At 38.0% G+C, this 17,849-nt stretch overlaps 1 protein-coding gene and 1 long non-coding RNA gene across 2 annotated transcripts in view; both read left to right on the top strand.

Moving 5' to 3' along the window:
* The first annotated feature begins 4,036 nt into the window (after window positions 1–4,036).
* Window positions 4,037–17,849, top strand: part of LOC124166610 (RNA polymerase-associated protein RTF1 homolog) — a 32,030-nt gene continuing 18,217 nt past the window's right edge. Inside the window, exons 1-8 of the mRNA XM_046544206.1 lie at window positions 4,037–4,219; window positions 4,354–4,603; window positions 6,897–7,203; window positions 7,799–7,998; window positions 11,786–11,866; window positions 11,974–11,981; window positions 12,037–12,245; window positions 13,966–14,149. Of these exons, the coding sequence (XP_046400162.1) occupies window positions 4,142–4,219; window positions 4,354–4,603; window positions 6,897–7,203; window positions 7,799–7,998; window positions 11,786–11,866; window positions 11,974–11,981; window positions 12,037–12,245; window positions 13,966–14,149 (1,317 nt within the window). The 5' untranslated portion in view covers window positions 4,037–4,141. The remainder of the gene's footprint in view (window positions 4,220–4,353; window positions 4,604–6,896; window positions 7,204–7,798; window positions 7,999–11,785; window positions 11,867–11,973; window positions 11,982–12,036; window positions 12,246–13,965; window positions 14,150–17,849) is intronic.
* Window positions 14,164–17,188, top strand: LOC124166611. Its single transcript, XR_006866465.1, has 2 exons — window positions 14,164–16,760; window positions 16,936–17,188. It is a non-coding gene; the product is annotated as an uncharacterized LOC124166611 (long non-coding RNA).

Genomic DNA, 17,849 nt, shown 5'->3' with positions numbered 1-17,849 from the left:
CCCTGCAAATCCTCTGCCCTCGGTTATATAATTAGTGGGAGTTTTAGGATACCCACTAATAATCATGCTCAATTCTGTGAAGCATATTCAACATTAAATATACCAACCCCTGGATTTTAAAGGGCGTATCCTCCAACTATGCCCATGTTCTTTAATGATAATTTTTAACCTTAACTTCATTTTCTTAGTGGGATATATTTTCTGCAAAAATGGCTGTAATATTTTTCATGAGATAGCATACATAAGTTGTAAACATGGGAAGAGATATTCTTTATATTCAAGCATATAATCATAGAGTAAGTATATACTTTCTCTATGATATAAGAATATACTTACTCTATGATATAATCCACAAAGATCCTTACCTCAGATGAGAGTTCAAGCGTCTTTTTCAAGTTCAAGTCAAGAGGGGATTCCTCTCCTATCACAAACTATTACCAAGTCAAAGTGCACCTACTCCAATGCTTCGACCAGGAGGTTGGGTTGAACAGGTGAGGATAGAGCTCACCCCAGAATAAGTTTATAACAATGTGTGGTTTCGACAAACCCAAGTTAAGGGTCAATTTTTTTCATTGAACTAACTTTTACAAGCCTGATTTTTTTACTCGGAGGGAGGAATGCGTACCCAGTGAGAAATGGGTGGTGGAACCCACGTGGAAATTATGTGGAAATGTAACGTGGATACCACGTGTTTTTGGTCGTGGAATCAACGTGGAATTCACATGGAAATTTGGTGGAAAAATTAAAACAGCAGTAGGTGCTGCCCTGAAACATTTTTATACATTACCATGGCAATGCATAAGAATGTAAAAATGTTCCAAAATAAAAATTTGAAACAGGTTTATACAATTTTTTCATAGGGGATACAATCATTTTCTGCTCCACCATCAGGCTGTCAGTTGAAAAATAAACATATCTAATACAGAAATATTACATTCATGTCATTTATCCTGAATTTTCCCTGTGGGTCCAGTTTGAATATGATTATCTAGAAAATATCTTCTCAAGACATCTTGTAGATATCAGAAAAGGGAACATTCAGAAGCCTACAAAATGTCTGGAAGCTATTACAAAATATTTTATGGATATTTTATGCTATGATGATCCTTTATCTCATCTATGAAATATTGTTAATTTAAAAATGTATGAGATGAACCAAAGCATTGCAATGCACATTTGCTTTCATCATGAAGAACTATCTGCACATGGTTAGGGAAGAATTTAAATTTACTGCTTATTCAGTGGTGGCATTTTGTTTGGAATTGTATAAGGAAGGACATTAGCTGCTAGGTATTCGATTTAGATATAGAGTGGTCGAGGTTTTAATGGTTTCAGGACAGCACCTACTGCTGTTTTAATTTTTCCACCAAAGTTCCATGTGGGTTCCACGACCAAAAACACGTGGTATCCACGTTACATTTCCACCATAATTTCCACGTGGATTCCACCACCCATTTCTCACTGGGTAATGAGGGTTCATTTAGAGGGGGTACTCATAGGACTACATATCTCATTAGGTTAGGGTAAAGGTCTAAATGAAAATTAGAAATATGTAAATCTCCAGGGGCGGATCCAGGATTTCTTTCTGGGAGGGGCACAAGCAAGGCCGCATCCAGGATTTTGTTCAGGGGAGGGCACAAGGATACCTCGTCAAACAAAACGAACGAAATGATAATGGGACCGTATTAAAAATCTAGCATATTTTTAAGGGTCTGGGGGGGGCACATGCCCCCGTGCCCACCCCCCCCCCCCCCCGGATCCGCCTATGATTATCTCCGTTTTTCTTATATCTTTTTCGATGATATTGTATTTAAAGGAACCATTACTGAAGATGAAGATGACTCAGACATTGTGCCAAACGAAGAACCAAGATTAAGCCCTCAAGAGACACTTTCATTAAAAGAAAAGTGTCATAATTCAATGAAAAGTGCAGATTTCAACAGCGAGAAAATCAATGAACTGTTTACAGAAATAAAATATGTGTTGAAAACTGAAATCGCAAAAAAAAAGTGCAAGGACCTAAAGCAAACTTCTTTACGACAGTTTTTTTTCGTCTCAAAGTGATGTTTTCTCCTCAATACTGTGATGTATGTTTAAAGTCATTATTCATAAGAGTGGACGTTATTAATAAATATGTATTTGATTTATGATATAGTTCCTGCGGCTTTGACACTGTTTGTTTTACTTCTCATAGGCTCCAAAGTGAGATTTAACTTCCTTGGCCAGAGTGACAAATATTTTTCTCAAAATTCAGCTTAATACAGCTATATATGTTATGGTATATGCGTATAATATTTAAATTTATATAGTACACATTATAAAAAACAAAGAGGTAATCATCTCTACTGTAGATTATTGCTGTTAATGCAAATGTTCTTGCGCGATATACTACATTACTTTGTAGTGAGAAAATATTTAATATTAATTAAATTACTAAATGTGTAAAATTTATCAGCAATTAAAAACTATCACTGAATAAAACGTGATTTATGTTGCTTAAAGTAAAGCGTGAACTCAGAAGTTACCTATCTTTTTTAAATCTGCTCCCTTGAAATTATGCAGTCAGAAACACACCCGCACCCCCTTTGAACGACCACCCCTCTTAACGACCATTTTTCAGTGGAACCGTCAGTGGTCGCTTAATACAGGTTTCACTGTATTTTCAAACCACAAATAAGCATCGATGCTCGTTTTAACCTAATCCATAATATATATGCAAACTACGGATTTAAAAACTGGATACTTGATGCTGTCACGTCACCCTGAAATCTACCCATCAATTGATGAGACCATCGCTATCGCCATAAATCTTGTATAAAGTCTTTAAAGAATTATTCTTTGATTTACAGAGCTAGGTGGGAGGAAATGACACAAGCACTCACCTCCTCATGGCAGTAACATCCCCACTGGCGGCAGAAAAAAGCAAGTTGACGACACTGAGTCCTTTTGTCTCATAGCGGTGACGTCTTGGGTCCTGCTTGTTGGTGGCGTGCATCAGATTATCATAACGGTGGAAGGTAAACTCCCTTACTATCTCCTACAAGGAAGAATTCATTCACTTATTGGCTTCTTAACAAAAGTTATAGGCATCCATCTATTTTTAAAGGGCAGTGCTCATTACTTTCTGCATCATCTGATCCATTACAAGCAAATGCATAACAAAACAATGATTGCCTAAATAGTCAATGAACTCTGCATCTCTCACGCCTCATCCTAAACAAATTCCTCATATTTCAAACCTTACCCAACTGCACATAATACACTAATTCCCATATTCATCATATTGGTTACAGAAGACTTAAAGGACTTGGTCCATCACTCCCAAAAAATTGGTATTTATGGAGCAAATTAGACCGCATATCATAACTCATAAGCAAAACCAAGGTGGTGGTGATATGATGTGGCTATATGGCAAAGTGATATGGATGCAAATTTTTTTTTCCTTCGCAGTATAATGGATACAAAATTAATCCACAGTGTAAAGGGGAAGAGCTACTGTAGGTTTGGAAGGGTTTATTGTTTTTGCTACTCTTAGGCCAGCACCAACGCGCAAAAACTGATAATTTTAAGAAAAAACATTCTATTAAGTGTCAATTTTACCACTTTTTATATGAAATGAATGAGAGAGAGCAGTGCAACCTTTACAAATGACAAAGTTACTTCCAGTGTTATTTTTTAACGTCACAAATTTTCAAATGTATTCCATGAGGAAACACAACAATGTCACGTCAAAATTGAAAGACTGAGGAAAGAATTTGAACACAGATTTCACACTGTTATATTACTCAAGACGAATTTTTTTTAATTCAAACTCCATCAAATCATGAAAACTTGTCATGTATAATGCCATTTATTCTAATACGATATATTTTGGACGAAGGACTAATAATTAAAACCAATCTAAAAGAATGAACAGCTCCACGGGTTTGAAAATTATCAAACAAAAGTGTCTTGGCTGTTTAAAAGTTTTCCCTCCACAAATTGGTATGCTCGAACTTTGCTCGAATCGAAATAATTGAAGAGCGCAATCCGGTTTGTGAGTCAACGGAAGATGTCACTGCCGTAGTCAAGCTGTAAAGCGTATTTTGGTTTTTGTGAATTGAGGTTTGTTTCTGTCTCTTTTGGGAAGGAAAATTAAGAAATGGTGAAGAGGAAGAACCAGGTATTGATAGACAGCGATAGTGACGGTAGCGCAGACAGCGGATCGGATCTAGATACGGTGAGGAAATAGTTTATTGTTAACTTAGGAATGCTGTTTTGGAAATGACAAGATGCATACAGTCTTGACTTATGGCCAAGTCTCTGAGATGCCGACGCGCAGTTAAGAATTAACAACCTTTTTTGCTGTCGCAGGAGCTTCTTTCCCTTGCCAAGAAGAAAAAGCAGAAGCAGGAAGCGCCGGTTCAAGAGAAAAAGAAGGAAGAAAGTGGATTTTCCGATTCGGATACATCGGATTCAGACGATGACTGGGACGCCCGGGGCAAAGCTAAGAAGAAAAAGAAACCTAAGCCTGCGAAAAAAGCCGGAAAAAGAACTGTGACAAAGTCATCTGGTAGTAGTGACAGCGAGAGTGAAGATGATCAACATTCGGAACCCGAAGAAGGTATCATGCTTTGTTCTTTTTGTTTGAGTCACCGGGTAGTCGTCGTGGAAGTCTTTCTCAATAAAAATATGTACCGGGAACGATTTACGCATTAAAGCAGTGTTATTTTGGAGAATATTATAAAATCTTTGTTCAGAACAGTTGAGCATTTGATCGGCATATATTTGTGAAAAACTGCTAACTGAGCGAAAAGCGGTTTTCTCTTTTCCGTTTCGTTGCGCATTCTTTCCATTTTCACTGCACATGGTGCGATCCCAGAAAAATCCCAGATTCAGTCTTCGTAGTCATCTTTGATTACAGATTTATTCTTGCGATTGTTTTAATAACCAGCTGTAAAATAACTGCCATCGAGGTACTATGTGGTCACAAATGGCTCTACATTTCACCATTCAAACCACTTACAATTTGTGGATCTGAATGTGATATTTTACGCTTAGAAATCCTCTTGCTTGTTAATCCTATTATGGGCTCTGCAATCGTTCTGAGGCTATACTCTGTTGCGGTATGGCTTTTATCACATTCAATTGGATCTATCCTTAATTCGATCCTTCTCATTCTTAATTAATAAGGGAAGTCACTTTTGTAAGACCTACCAGTTGTTTTTAATTACTTTTTTGACGTATTCCTCTCATACTGTTTTTTCTCGTATTTTTGTCATCCATGTAATTAATTGGTCTCTAAGGTTTTCAATATTGATATCTAATTTATTTGAGTCATTTCATTTGTGCACAGTGAAGTGCGAATGGAATAATTGATGTGCCATAAATTTAGTGTTATCTGAGAATTATTCCTGTCAGGGATAATTCATTACCTGAAAGCATCAGAAGTGTTTGATTAAACATTTGAGGGCAGCATTTTATGTGTCAAGAATTTGTTGTTTTGTATGCTGAGGTTTTTGGAAGCATTGGTGATCTGAAATTTGAACAAGTAGGTACTTAGTGAAAAAAATTTATGGGTACATATGACTGCTTGTATAGTATTATTTTTAGATTAACATTTATCCTTAAGCTAGGGCTAATTAGTGCTGCCTAACAGATAGGTATGCTTTTATGGAATATTCAAAGAATATTTCTGCTTAGGTGCATGTATTTTACCATTATATCTAATACAAGCTTCTACATAATTTTTCTTGGCACAAGTTTCCTTGGTGGTACATGTAATAAAATGCGTCTCATTTAGCGAGTTGTGTATTAACAAACAGATTTTTTCTACTTATGCATATAATATGTAGGTACTAAATCAAATGGCTTCTCATTTTGATTACTATAATATGAAATAATGTTGTAATGTCCCATAAAATTTTTATTTCCATGCTAAGGTTTCTTCTATTTGGCCTTCATTTTCATTATGGAAAGAAATCAAGGCGACAGTCACTTTTAAAAGTGACATCTAAAAGTTTTTTGGGCTTCTTTGATTTGGGCATATGTAACTCATAGCTAAGTACAATATCTTAGTGTTATCTTGAGCTATAAGTTTCTCTTGACTGTGGTAGTAAGTCTTGTACGAAGGTAGAACTTACCATTGGCCCATATGGCTGGACGTGCAAGGACAATTTTGAATATGAATGTCATCAATAAATCAATCCTGGTAGAGGGACTCGTTTCATATTGGTCATTGTTTAGGAGTCTCATAAACGTATGTACAATATTTCTATGTGCGTGTACCTATTTGAGTTCTTACAACTGCTGGAGATGTAGAAATTTGGAAGAAAATGTATCATTATGAGAAGGTTTTGCATTGAGAGATGTTTGTTTTGGCTTCATTTCATGCATCACTATATCAGAGATGTTTTTAGTTCTTATGTCTTCATCGTTGTATCTTTAACCTTGCCAACACTGCATAAAATTCACTCTCTCAGTGATTCAACCCAGAATTTGGTTATAATAGAACCTGAAATTTACCACGAAGAATAAAAAAATTGAGCATTAACACTTGATGTATTTAAATAATTATTTTTGATTTTACTCTTTCCCGGCGAACAGAGTAAACTAACTTTTCTCAGGTTTCCACACCGTTAAGATTTTCTAAAAGCACCGACGTTTCGGATTCCGACTCCAAATTGAAACCTGAAATGTTGGCATTCTTAGAATATCTTGCCTGTGCGGAAACCCGAGAAAAGTGTAATTAAGTAATAATTGTTTGTATGGTAATTTATTTGCTGATTAATTTTCCAATATTTCATGTTGGAGATTTGCTTTCTTGGTAATAAGTGATATTTTGAAATAAATTTCTTTCATTCTTATCGGCATTCTTATCATTGTTTTGAGTTGATGTTTGCGCTTTATCTCTTCAGGTGAAGTCTCAGATTCGGATCACAGTGGAGGGGGGTCAGGCAGTGAGCAGAAGGATGTCAGTGGTGAAGCTAAAGTGGAAACTAAGGCTGCCAAGTCTTCTTCGTCATCATCATCCTCCTCCTCTTCGTCTTCATCGTCATCCTCGTCGGAGGAAGATAGTCTCAGTCAAGAAGAGTTCAACGATGGCTATGATGAAAACCTGATGGGAGATGAGGAGGACCAGGCTAGACTGGCACGCATGACGGAAAAAGAGCGTGAGCAGGAGATTTTCAAGAGAATTGAACAGCGAGAAGTAATGAAGACGAGGTGAGTTGGCATGAAATCTTAAATACGAGACCAGGCCTTGGCTTCATCTAGTGTAAATTAACAATCTCTCAATAAAAATACTTGAATAGATAAGGGCATGATGATGTTTTGCTTAGAGAATTTGTCCCAATAGATTTTAGGGAGTTGAGACTCCTAGCAAGGTTTGCAGATGGATGATCCATATTTTTTTATTTATTTTGGCACTTTACTAATATATGAGGAGAGTTTTTACAGCATCTAATATTTCTTGTAATGCTTAATTTTCTTGAAATTGAAAATGTCTTTTTATGAAAGTTTTTTTTTTTAAGGAGCCTTTTTTTCCCCAGTGGATCTTGTTTGAAACGGAATAAATTTCATTAATTACGTGGAATCATTTTACAATTTGTAAAATACAGTATTTACCATATATATTTGCATGATTGTGGTCTTGGTCATCCTGAAATGTTTTTTAGAGAAATATTTTATCATTCCTTATCTTCTTCTATTCTCATATTATCTTCATCTGTTCTCTAAACCTTTCCGTAAATATCAAGAAATTGTAATAATAACTTGTTCATTTTAATCTTTAACTTTTATGTAATTTTTGTGATTTTAGGTTTGAAATTGAGAAGAAATTGCGACTGGCCAAAAAGCAGGAGATCAAGAAGAAGCGAGAGACAGAAAAGATGAAGTCTGATGCCAAAGAGAGGAGCAAGGAGAGAAAGAAGACAGTGGAGGAGAATCGGGGTCGGGTGGACAAGAAAGCGCTTGCGATGAATGCGCTTAAAGCACGAAGGGAAGAGAGAAGGGAAAGAGGTCAGATTACTTCTATTTTGTTCATGCATCATATTTTCTATAGTATATGGCCAGAGTAGAAGGCCTTAGCCAGGATTTTTTTTTCTTGGGAATTTGTGTCATTTGGGGAGAGTTCACTGAGGACAGCCGTGCATAAGTTTTGGAGGGGGTTTGAATCCTTTGTTCTCCTCTGGTGGTTGTGATTTGCCTGAATGAGCATTTTTGTTTCCTAGCCCATGTAAAATTATCCTTTCAAATTGTTGGTCTGCGTTGTATATGTTTGCGTCCCTAAGATAGGGTGGAATGGGCACAGATTAAAGGCTTTTTCTTCCCTCAAGCTGGTCACCATTACTATAAAACTCTATATTGTATATGGTATTGTGTCATGGATGACTTTAACCTTTTATCCATACTCTTCTAAATCTCCAGTGCACTAGATGTTCGACTAGATTGTACGCTGTTTAGTTAAATAACCTCTTTCAAGAGTTATTCATCTGTAAGTCCTCAAATGCGCCCCCCTTAATTTCTCCCATTTTCTACCTTTTCTGGTGTTTGGAAAAAGCCATGGGACTTCCAATCCCTGGTGCTATCATAGACAATGATATCATGAAACAGCCATTTTCCCACCATCTTAAGAGCCATCACTGAAGCGGGTGTAAGTGATGGAAAAAATGATCGAGTAAATATTCAATGTTCATTTTTAAATTGTTGTTGTAGGTCAATTTTCAATAGTCAATTCAAGCTCATTGTGCTGATGTCACAGTTGTCCTCCTCGTGTTAAAGTTCAATTTCCTAATTAATCCCTCCCTTTCTTTTACATGGCCATTAAAATAGGGGCTATGTACATACTCACTTTTTGTGGCCTTTCCTTCCCTCCCCAGACTCTCCCTTGCTCCTCTCTGATCCTCCAGTATTTAAGAAGTTGAATTATGATACAACAGTATCGAAATCATGCTCTGTTTTAGTAAACATTCAGTATTTTCCACAGAGAAAAAAATGATTCCCCTTGACTGGGTTTTAATACATGGATATCCTGATTTACAGGCAAGTGCTTTAGCCAGTTAAGCTACTGAGACATCATTCCCCTCTGTAGAAATTTGTTGTGGCCTTTCCTTTCCCATGCCCTCCTTTATTACTTCACCCTAACCTTCTGTGATGATATAGTATTAAAGAAGATGCATTGTAAGCATTTGTAACCCAATAAGAATATAACTGTATGAAAACCCTGGGGGGTGTTAAAGCTTGAATGGTCAAGGCTAATGATTTTTTTTCTCTGTGGAAATTTTGAATGGTTTGTGCATTGCGGGTAACCCAATAAGCATTGTATGAAACAAGTGGCTTTTACAGTGTCATACACACGGGTGTAAAGTTAAATACACAAACGGTTAAGTTTGACATGAAATAATATTTGGCTTAGCCTGGATTCGAACCCCGATCTTCCAATTGCCAGTCAGGTGTGTTAGCCAGTTACACCACCAAGCCATTTTCTCAGAGTGAACTTTGGGATGGATTTTACCAAACATATGGCGGAGGTTGTGCTTACTAAGCCACTGTTGGAGTGTCTAACTAACAAGCCTGACTGAGAGATCCGGGTCTGAACCACGGCTAACAAGGGGAGCCAACATACCTTGCTCCACCTTTTTTGATGCCGTATTTTTTATGGCATTGGGAATGGCAAACTCATCTCAGAACTGGTTGTGTTTCTATTGAATGGGCTTTAGTTTGGTTGTTATTATTAATTCACATTAGGTACTATTAACGTGCGCTATATAATTCCATAATAGCTCCCTTTTCGTCAGATGAGTTAGTTAGTGTAGTGGTTGGCAATGACCGCAGGGACCAGGGTTTATGGCTCGGGGTGACATTATGTTTTATTTTCTTCATTTTCATCGCACGGCAACAAGGTAAAATTTAATTTTAATTGCAGTGAGAATAGGAAAGAGAGGAGTTTTTTTATCATCGTTATGCCATTTAGGTTTTTAAGCAGTGTTATTTCGAACGCGAAGATAGGAAGACTGCATTTGATAAGTATATATTTTAACTTTCTGTAGAATTCCTCTGTTCACCAGAAAAAATCCAATATGTATTCATAAAACATGTCATGAACACACTAGAACTTAAACAGGAGTATGCAAAGCTGACTTGAGTTCGCTAAACACAAAGGCCTGTTGAAGGAAGGAATGCTGTAATATAGGCATATCTTTGGTGAACCCTGAATAATGTCTCCAAAGCTTCCCCCCTCGACAACATACCGAAAGATCAAAGGGGAGGAATAACAGTGGCTTTTTTTTCCTTGAAGAAATGAAATTTGTAGGTTGTCCTCTTGTTATCAGGAAGGATTTGGAAGGAAAGATTTTGGGAAGCGGCGAGCAGAAGACACATTTGGTGTAATTGTTGACTTTAAATAATCTACTTTTATTTCATCCTATTTTTTAATGGAAATAATATTTCTGAATGATTCTCTTATTATCTAGGGACTTTATGAGCAAACTCCCTTTGCAATAATGAGTATTAAGTGTTGGAGAGTTATAATAATTTATATTGGTTTTGTGTTTTTCTGTATTAAATCTGCATGCATATTGCTGCCCACCGTGAGCCCTAATGCCGTGTGCTCTCGCAAGAAAACCTTTTCATTTTTAATTTGGAAGTTCATCAGTATAAGCATTAACAAATACTTAACATTGTTATTTCGAATGGGAAGATAGGAAGACTACACTAGACAGGGAAATTTCAACTTTCTGCACACACCAACCCTTTCTAGTGTATTCTTCATAACTCCGAGTTCGAATTGATACTTCTTAAATACCTAAATTCCATTATGATGATAGAAAATTCCTCTCCTGCCTATGCCGGCTGCAATTAAAATAAAAGAATACTGTGTCGTCGCACGACGACAATAAAACATTGAGCCGCAAACACTGGCCCCTGCGGTGGGAAGAAACGACACTAACCAGTACACCAACAGACCCATCTATTGCAGGGGGAGTTATTTAGGAATTATATATGGCATGATAAAGTACCGCATGCAAATTAATTAAATACAGCCAAACTAAGGCCCATTCAATGGCACCACTACCAATTCCTAGATGCATTTGGCATGCCGAATGCTATAAAAAAAATATGGCCTTGAAAAAGTCAGTGCAAGGTACATACACCCTTCTCGTAAGTCAAATATTTTTTCATGGCAAACTTCACTGTTGGTGTATTGGACTCAGTAAGATTATCAACGTGGCTAGCCCCAGTGTATGTACTTAAATTTTTCAGCGAAAGATCCACAGAGAAAAAATCATTCGCCTTGACCGGGATTCGAACCCGGATCCCCCGATTTCCGGTCGAGTGGTTCAGCCAGTTAAGCTACCGAGGCGTCATTCTTCCCTGTGGATATTTTCGGACACTACCGGACAAGGTGTTGCTGGACTGCAGAGCATATGATGCCACAAGCAGTCCAAATCGTGCGCACAGCGCCACAGCCGGAGAGCAGGCCTGGACATAGAACACAAAGAGGTGTTCGCTCTAGACTAGTCTAGTCCGGTAGTATCCGAAAATATCCACAAGGAAGAATGACGCCTCGGTAGCTTAACAGGCTAAAAAGCACTCGACCGGAAATCAGGGGATCCGGGTTCGAATCCTGGTCAAGGCGAATGATTTTTTCTCTGTGGATCTTTTGCACGATTGTGCATTGCGGGTGACTCCCGTAAAAGTTATCACCGCAGCTAGTCCCGGTATACTTTGAACTAATAAATTTTTCAGTGTGGAATGCGTAAAGTGACTTTTATTTCCCTTTCACTGTTTGTTTTTGGGATTGCAGAGGAAAAGGAGAAACAGCAGCAGCAGAAGATAGAGCAGGAGAAGCGGAAGGAGGAGGAGGGGGAGGAGGACGAGAAGGAGGGTGGGGAGGACATGGAGGAGGACGAGGAGGAGCGGAGTGGGGGGGCAACCAGGGGCGGAGAGGGGGCGGAAGAGGGGGAGGACGGGGGGGAGGGGGAAGATGAAGAGGGGGGCAAGTCGTCGTCGGCACAGGAGGATCGCAGGGAGAAGGACCACGAGGCGGAGAAGAAGCGCAGGACAAAGCTCAAGGCGTCGGACATCTACTCTGATGACAGTGGGTCTGAGAGCTCGGACGGGACGGCGAAGAAGCCGAGCAGTAGGGAGGTGACCAAGAGCACCTCTGGTGACTCGAGTGCGAACCGAAGGAGACGAAGTAGCAGCAGCAGCAGTAGTAGTAGTGGGGGCTCCCGAAGTTCGAGTGATTCTGAGTCAGATAAAAGGTTAGGGGAACACTTTTATTCACACCTTATTGTTTGCATGTCCATAAAATCAGAAGAACTAAGCATGATCATGGGCGTACCCAGCGGGGGGCACAAGGGGGCAGCTGACCCTCTAGAAGTAAAAATAAATTTATTTCAAATTGAAATTATGGAACAAATTTCCTTTACATCCAAGAAAAGTGGTATTAGTATAAAACGTAATCAAAATAAAAATATTTTTTTTCCGAGCAAATATTTTAAAAACCAATAAAGCAGGTGTTTTAAGGATCTTGAAATTTTGGTTTCATAGCCTTTTCTGTGTTACAACTTGAACCTCCACGGCTAGCCCCCCTCTATACCCTTTTTCTGAACTGACGGCGGCTGAACTTGAGCGTGCTCGAAACCCACCCACTCTTCTAGCCAATCACAGAAGAGCGACAGGAGAAAGTGTGTGGGAGCCTGTAGTCTCTCTCCGAACTCCGTGCAGTGCAGATCGCTCTCCAGCTAGCATTGTTACCTAATTAAATCGCTCAGCGTTTGTCCGAGAATCTTCAGCTGCCCCCAAAAGTACCGTTATTCCCAAGGCTGGCAATGCCGGTCGGACGGATGGAGGGGAACGGAGAGGTGGAAGGGGCAGCACTTCTGATTGGCTACTTGCTATTTTCCACCCAGCCGCCGTCAGTTCGGAAAAAGGGTATAGTTTTGATCCTGAGTACACCCTTGAGCATGATGGAGTGGAATTTTTCCATGTAGAAAGAAAGAAACGCATGCAATTTTCTATGTGTAATCAAGAAAATTGCTTGTGTTTCTTTTTTCAATTTACGTATCCAGTCTATTTTACTTTTCTATGTGCAGAAGCTCCTCATCAAAATATTTTTGTCACCTGTATAAAATATGTGTGGCAATACGTGTGATTTATTCCCTTGTGATTAATTGTAGATTGTTGGTGCTTTATGCTCTTAATTCCAGTGCTACTCAGTGTTAGGCCATGGCATAAGTGTCACACAATCGCTGCACTTCATTTTGGCACCCGATTTTTTATTTAAATTCTCATTTGGTTTTTTTAGGCCTCTATCTAAGAATCTCTGAGAAGAAAGTTAACAATTTTAGTGACTCAGTTTAGGTATTTAAGTTTTTGCCATCTGGGTTTTTGATCCTCGGTTTGGAATCCCATAACAAAATCCCTGTGCACTCACCTACCTTTTGTATCTATGATTTTGTGTGTGAGATGTGTTGAATTTCCATTATTTCCAGATAGAGGTATGGATACCTCAGTAGCTCAATTAGTTGAAGTGCTTGTCATAAAGTTGTGTTATCCTGCATTGTGACTGTGGAAACGTGTTGTATCACACAAATATATTCTAGGCACCCTACCAGTTTCAGCTCCTTCAGGCCATTTACTACGGTGCAGTTTTTCTAATTATTTTTATTGTTGTTATTATTGTACACTAAAAATGGCCTTCAGAGGCTAAAACTAGCTGTGTCTTAAGTAAATTTGTGAATTACAATACTGTGATTTCATTGACATTATGTCATCACAATTCAATGAGTAACTGCATCAAAAATTGATTTTATACTTGTAGGTGACTCAGTCACTCAAATTCACGGATGGATAGTCTGCAATTCTAAAATTATAAAAATGTCATAGTCCCTCTTCAAGTTTTTGTTACCTATCACAGTTCCTTGTTCTGATTCCTATTCTTGTTGAAAATTGTAATCATTTCTTTTTATGCTGTTAAAGGTCTGTAGCCAGTGTCAAAAAGAAGGTGCAGTATGTGACGAAAAAGGAAGACTTGAATAAGATTCGCCTCTCAAGACACAAACTGGAGCGATTTGTGCACCTTCCATTTTTCTCAAGAGTAGTAATTGGCTGCTTTGTAAGGATTGGAATTGGAAACAACACTAATGGGAAGCCTGTGTATAGGGTAGGTATAAATGGCTCACTCAAACATAAGCTGGATCTATTCACTAATATTAAAACATGCTGTAACAGTGCATGTTCTGAGGGGATGAATGATTGGTCATAATTATAGAGTGAGATTTATGTTTCTCACATTCATTTCAAGTACAGTGGCCTCTCTTTGTTAACCCATTCGGGTAAAGAGCCGGCGAATCGCTGGTTGCGTAAAAGGCATATTTTTCTTGCTGTGGCATGAGACCTAAATGACCTAAAGCTATTCTTTTTTTAAGTAGATGTTTATGTATATATTACCACATTTTTTATACGGGTGTCAAATATTTTATTAATACTAAAAGTTAAGCTGTGTCTGTGATTGATGAGGAAACGTACTTTTTTTCGTGACCTACCACCACATCATTTTTGCATTTTCTTGCCGAAGTTGGTATTACTTTGTTGCTTACTATGGTATGTTGTGTGTTCTTTACATATATGCCTTTGTTTTATTTCATACATTTTGTTTTTCTTTGTAACACCTTATTTTGTGAGTGAGCGATCTCCTATCGCTTTGGTGAGCCGGAGTCACCGCTAAACCGCGGATGAATCACGCGGGAGTAGAGCCTATGTAATCAAGTCTCTGTGAATGAAAGCTAAAGCTGGTGATAAGGATATAGTAATTCATCCTATGCGATTAGCTACAAAGTTATAAGACATCTGATCTCCCGTTACTTCCGTGAGCCGGAGTCAGCGCAAAACTGCCGATGATGCACTCGGGAGTAGAGACTATGTTACCAAATAGGAGTGTATGAAAGCAAAGTGCTGGGGATGAAGATAGTGCATTACTTCGTAAACAATTTCTGCAAACAAATAGAATGCGCATTCTACTGAACCACACTACACTACTCAGTTCTTCAGAGATATTTCTGTGGTTTGGACTCACTTAAACCCTTGAAAATGAATAAGGCACGTGGATTATTGGCTGATCGAGATGTGGAGGATCTTCTTCTCGAAAGTGACGAGAGTGACGATAATATTTCTGGTTCTATGGAAGAAGAGTCAAGCAGTGAATGTGAAAGTGAAGATGAGGAGACGTGGTCCGCAGAGCTGAATTTGATGAATGACAATGAAGAATGGAAGTGGTCCAAAAATAGAAGGGGTGTGAGTAATTTCGAATTTACGGCTTCACCTGGGGTGAAATCAACTGTTCTGAGAAAACTGGGATGTGAACCGAGTGAGGTAGATTTTTTTTCTCGATACTTAAGAAGTTGATTTTTGGAATTCAGTGTGTTTGGAAACTAACAGATATGTGGATTACTATTTGAAGTCTCCATCAACTCGCTAAAGTACTTTGACAAAGGAATGGTTCAACACTAGTGCCGACAAATTACAATCCTATTTTGCATTGTGTGTACTGATGGCACAAGTAAGAAACAACAAAACAAAAAAATATTGGAGTCTACGAGTAGTTACGGAAACACCATTTTTTTTAGCAAAGTGATGCCATATAGACGATTTCTACTTCTTTCAAAATTTCTACATTTCGTCGACAATGAAAATTTAGATGAAAATAACAAACTGCAAAAAGTTTCTCCTGTGATTGACTATATGAACAGAAAATTTTCAACAATGTATGGCCAACAGTAAAATCTTGCGGTAGATGAGAGTTTGATGAAATTCCGCGGAAGGTTATCTTATGTGCAGTATAATCCCAGTACACGTGCGCGATTTGGAGTGAAGTTTTATAAAATCTGCGAAAGTGCTTCTGTTTACAGCATGCAATTTTCCATCTATACCGGAGCAAATCCAGCCAGAGCTAATGGAGTACCATGTAGTGAAGCCATAGTCCTCGAACTAATGAAGCCCTATTATCAAATGGGGTACACAGTAGCTTTGGACAATTGATATACATCACTCTTTCATAAATTGATAAATTAAAAAATAAACGCGGTTGGAACGATAAGAATGAATAGGAAGAATATGCCGAATGAGTTCAAATCAATACATTTGAAGAAAGGGGAAATGGAAGTGCTGTACTGCAAAGGAATTGCCGCTTATAAGTGAAAGGACAAAAAAGAGGTGCATATTTTGTCCACGTACCATAAACAACCAAAAATGGTAAAGGTGTCGCTGAAAACTAAAGAGGCTATTGTAAAACCTCGGGTAGTTATCGACTACAATAAGCAGATGAACGCCGTAGACCAGTAGGATCAGCAGTTGGCCTCATTCTCCATCATGCGCCGATATGCAAAAGGTTATCGCAAAATATTTTTCTACGCAATGGACATGGCGTTGTATAATTCATATGTGTTATTTCAAAAAGTGAGAGGCAAAAAACTGCTATTCGATGATTTTAGGGAAAATGTAGTGGAGCAAATCCTAGAGCGAATAAATGTGCCGGAATACAGGCGGTGAGGTCGACGAACATCTGGCCCATCACCGATCAGATTTCGGGCAGCAAACTGGGCTCATTTTCCCAATCGCATTCCTCCCAATCCCATGAAAAAGAATCCATCCAGGATCTGTGAACTTTGTAAGCAGCTGAAGACGAAGAGTGAGAGTAGGTGGGAATGCGAAAAATGCAAAGTCGCATTACACCTTCCAGACTGCTTCAAAAAATATCATTCAAAATAGACATCGAGGTAAGAAATAAAATTACAAGTAAAACATTTTGCTTTTATATAATTATTACAATATCTTTGAAACATATATTTTACATACGTATAATCGCAATAATAAATAAGTAGCGATTTTTAGCTTGAGATGAACGAGAAAACGGCAATGCTAATATATTACATTTCCACCACTCGTTTTCAGGTTGCCTCAACACTGAAATTGCAATAAAGGAAAAATATAAATTTGTATCAATATGAAAACTTCAAGGAGTAACTTCCGCATCATAACGATGAAGATAAAATTGAAGAAATATTTTATGTTTTGATGAAAAAAATTAAGGCATTGTTAATCAAAAGTTGCATTTAAAAAATTTGTTTATAACTAATGCAAAAATATTATGTTTTGCAACATATAACTACATTGATTCCACTACAAATAAAGAAATAAATCTTGTGATTGAATTTCATTCTGATAAGTGCTCGCATTCCTGAGTTATAAGATGATATATAAATTAAAATTTAAAGAAGATTAAATTGGAACTTAAGCCCTGAAAATCCGTGAAAAATTAAGATGCGAATGCGTTATAACCAATGTTATTTAGGAGGGAAGTCATGTTCGCCACTAGAGAGTATAATATAGCCAGGGGCACAGCTAGGAATTAAGGCTGGGGGGGGGGGGGGGGTTTTAGGTGCAAGTAATGTCAGGGTGTGTGGGGGGTATGGTATACCCATCAGGATATGCGGTAGGTGCGAGATTAATAAATTGCGGAATTTTAACACATTGCGTACTGGGGTAAGCTAATGTTTAGAATATAACTTTACCCAGTCAAACGTTATGATGCATCAATTCATTATGAATAACGAACAACAACTGAAAATGTACTAACGAATACGTATTGTACGTTTTAAAATTGTTTAGGTTGACGCGCCTAAATGACGAGAATCTTCGTCATCCGTCCGAAATGTTTGGGAAAAAAATGACGAGAATTCTCGCCTTGCGTACAGATAAATAGTTGAAAATTTTGAGTTTTACGGCTTTCTGAGAGATATTTTATTAATCCTTAAACTATTCTTTTAGTAATATCAATCAAATTAAGTAAAATGGATTAAAATTAA

The sequence above is a fragment of the Ischnura elegans genome, chromosome 10, assembly GCF_921293095.1.
Source record: "Ischnura elegans chromosome 10, ioIscEleg1.1, whole genome shotgun sequence".
NCBI classification, from domain to species: domain Eukaryota; kingdom Metazoa; phylum Arthropoda; class Insecta; order Odonata; family Coenagrionidae; genus Ischnura; species Ischnura elegans.
Note: the sequence above shows the minus strand (reverse complement) of the source record. Positions and strands in the feature narration are given on the sequence as shown.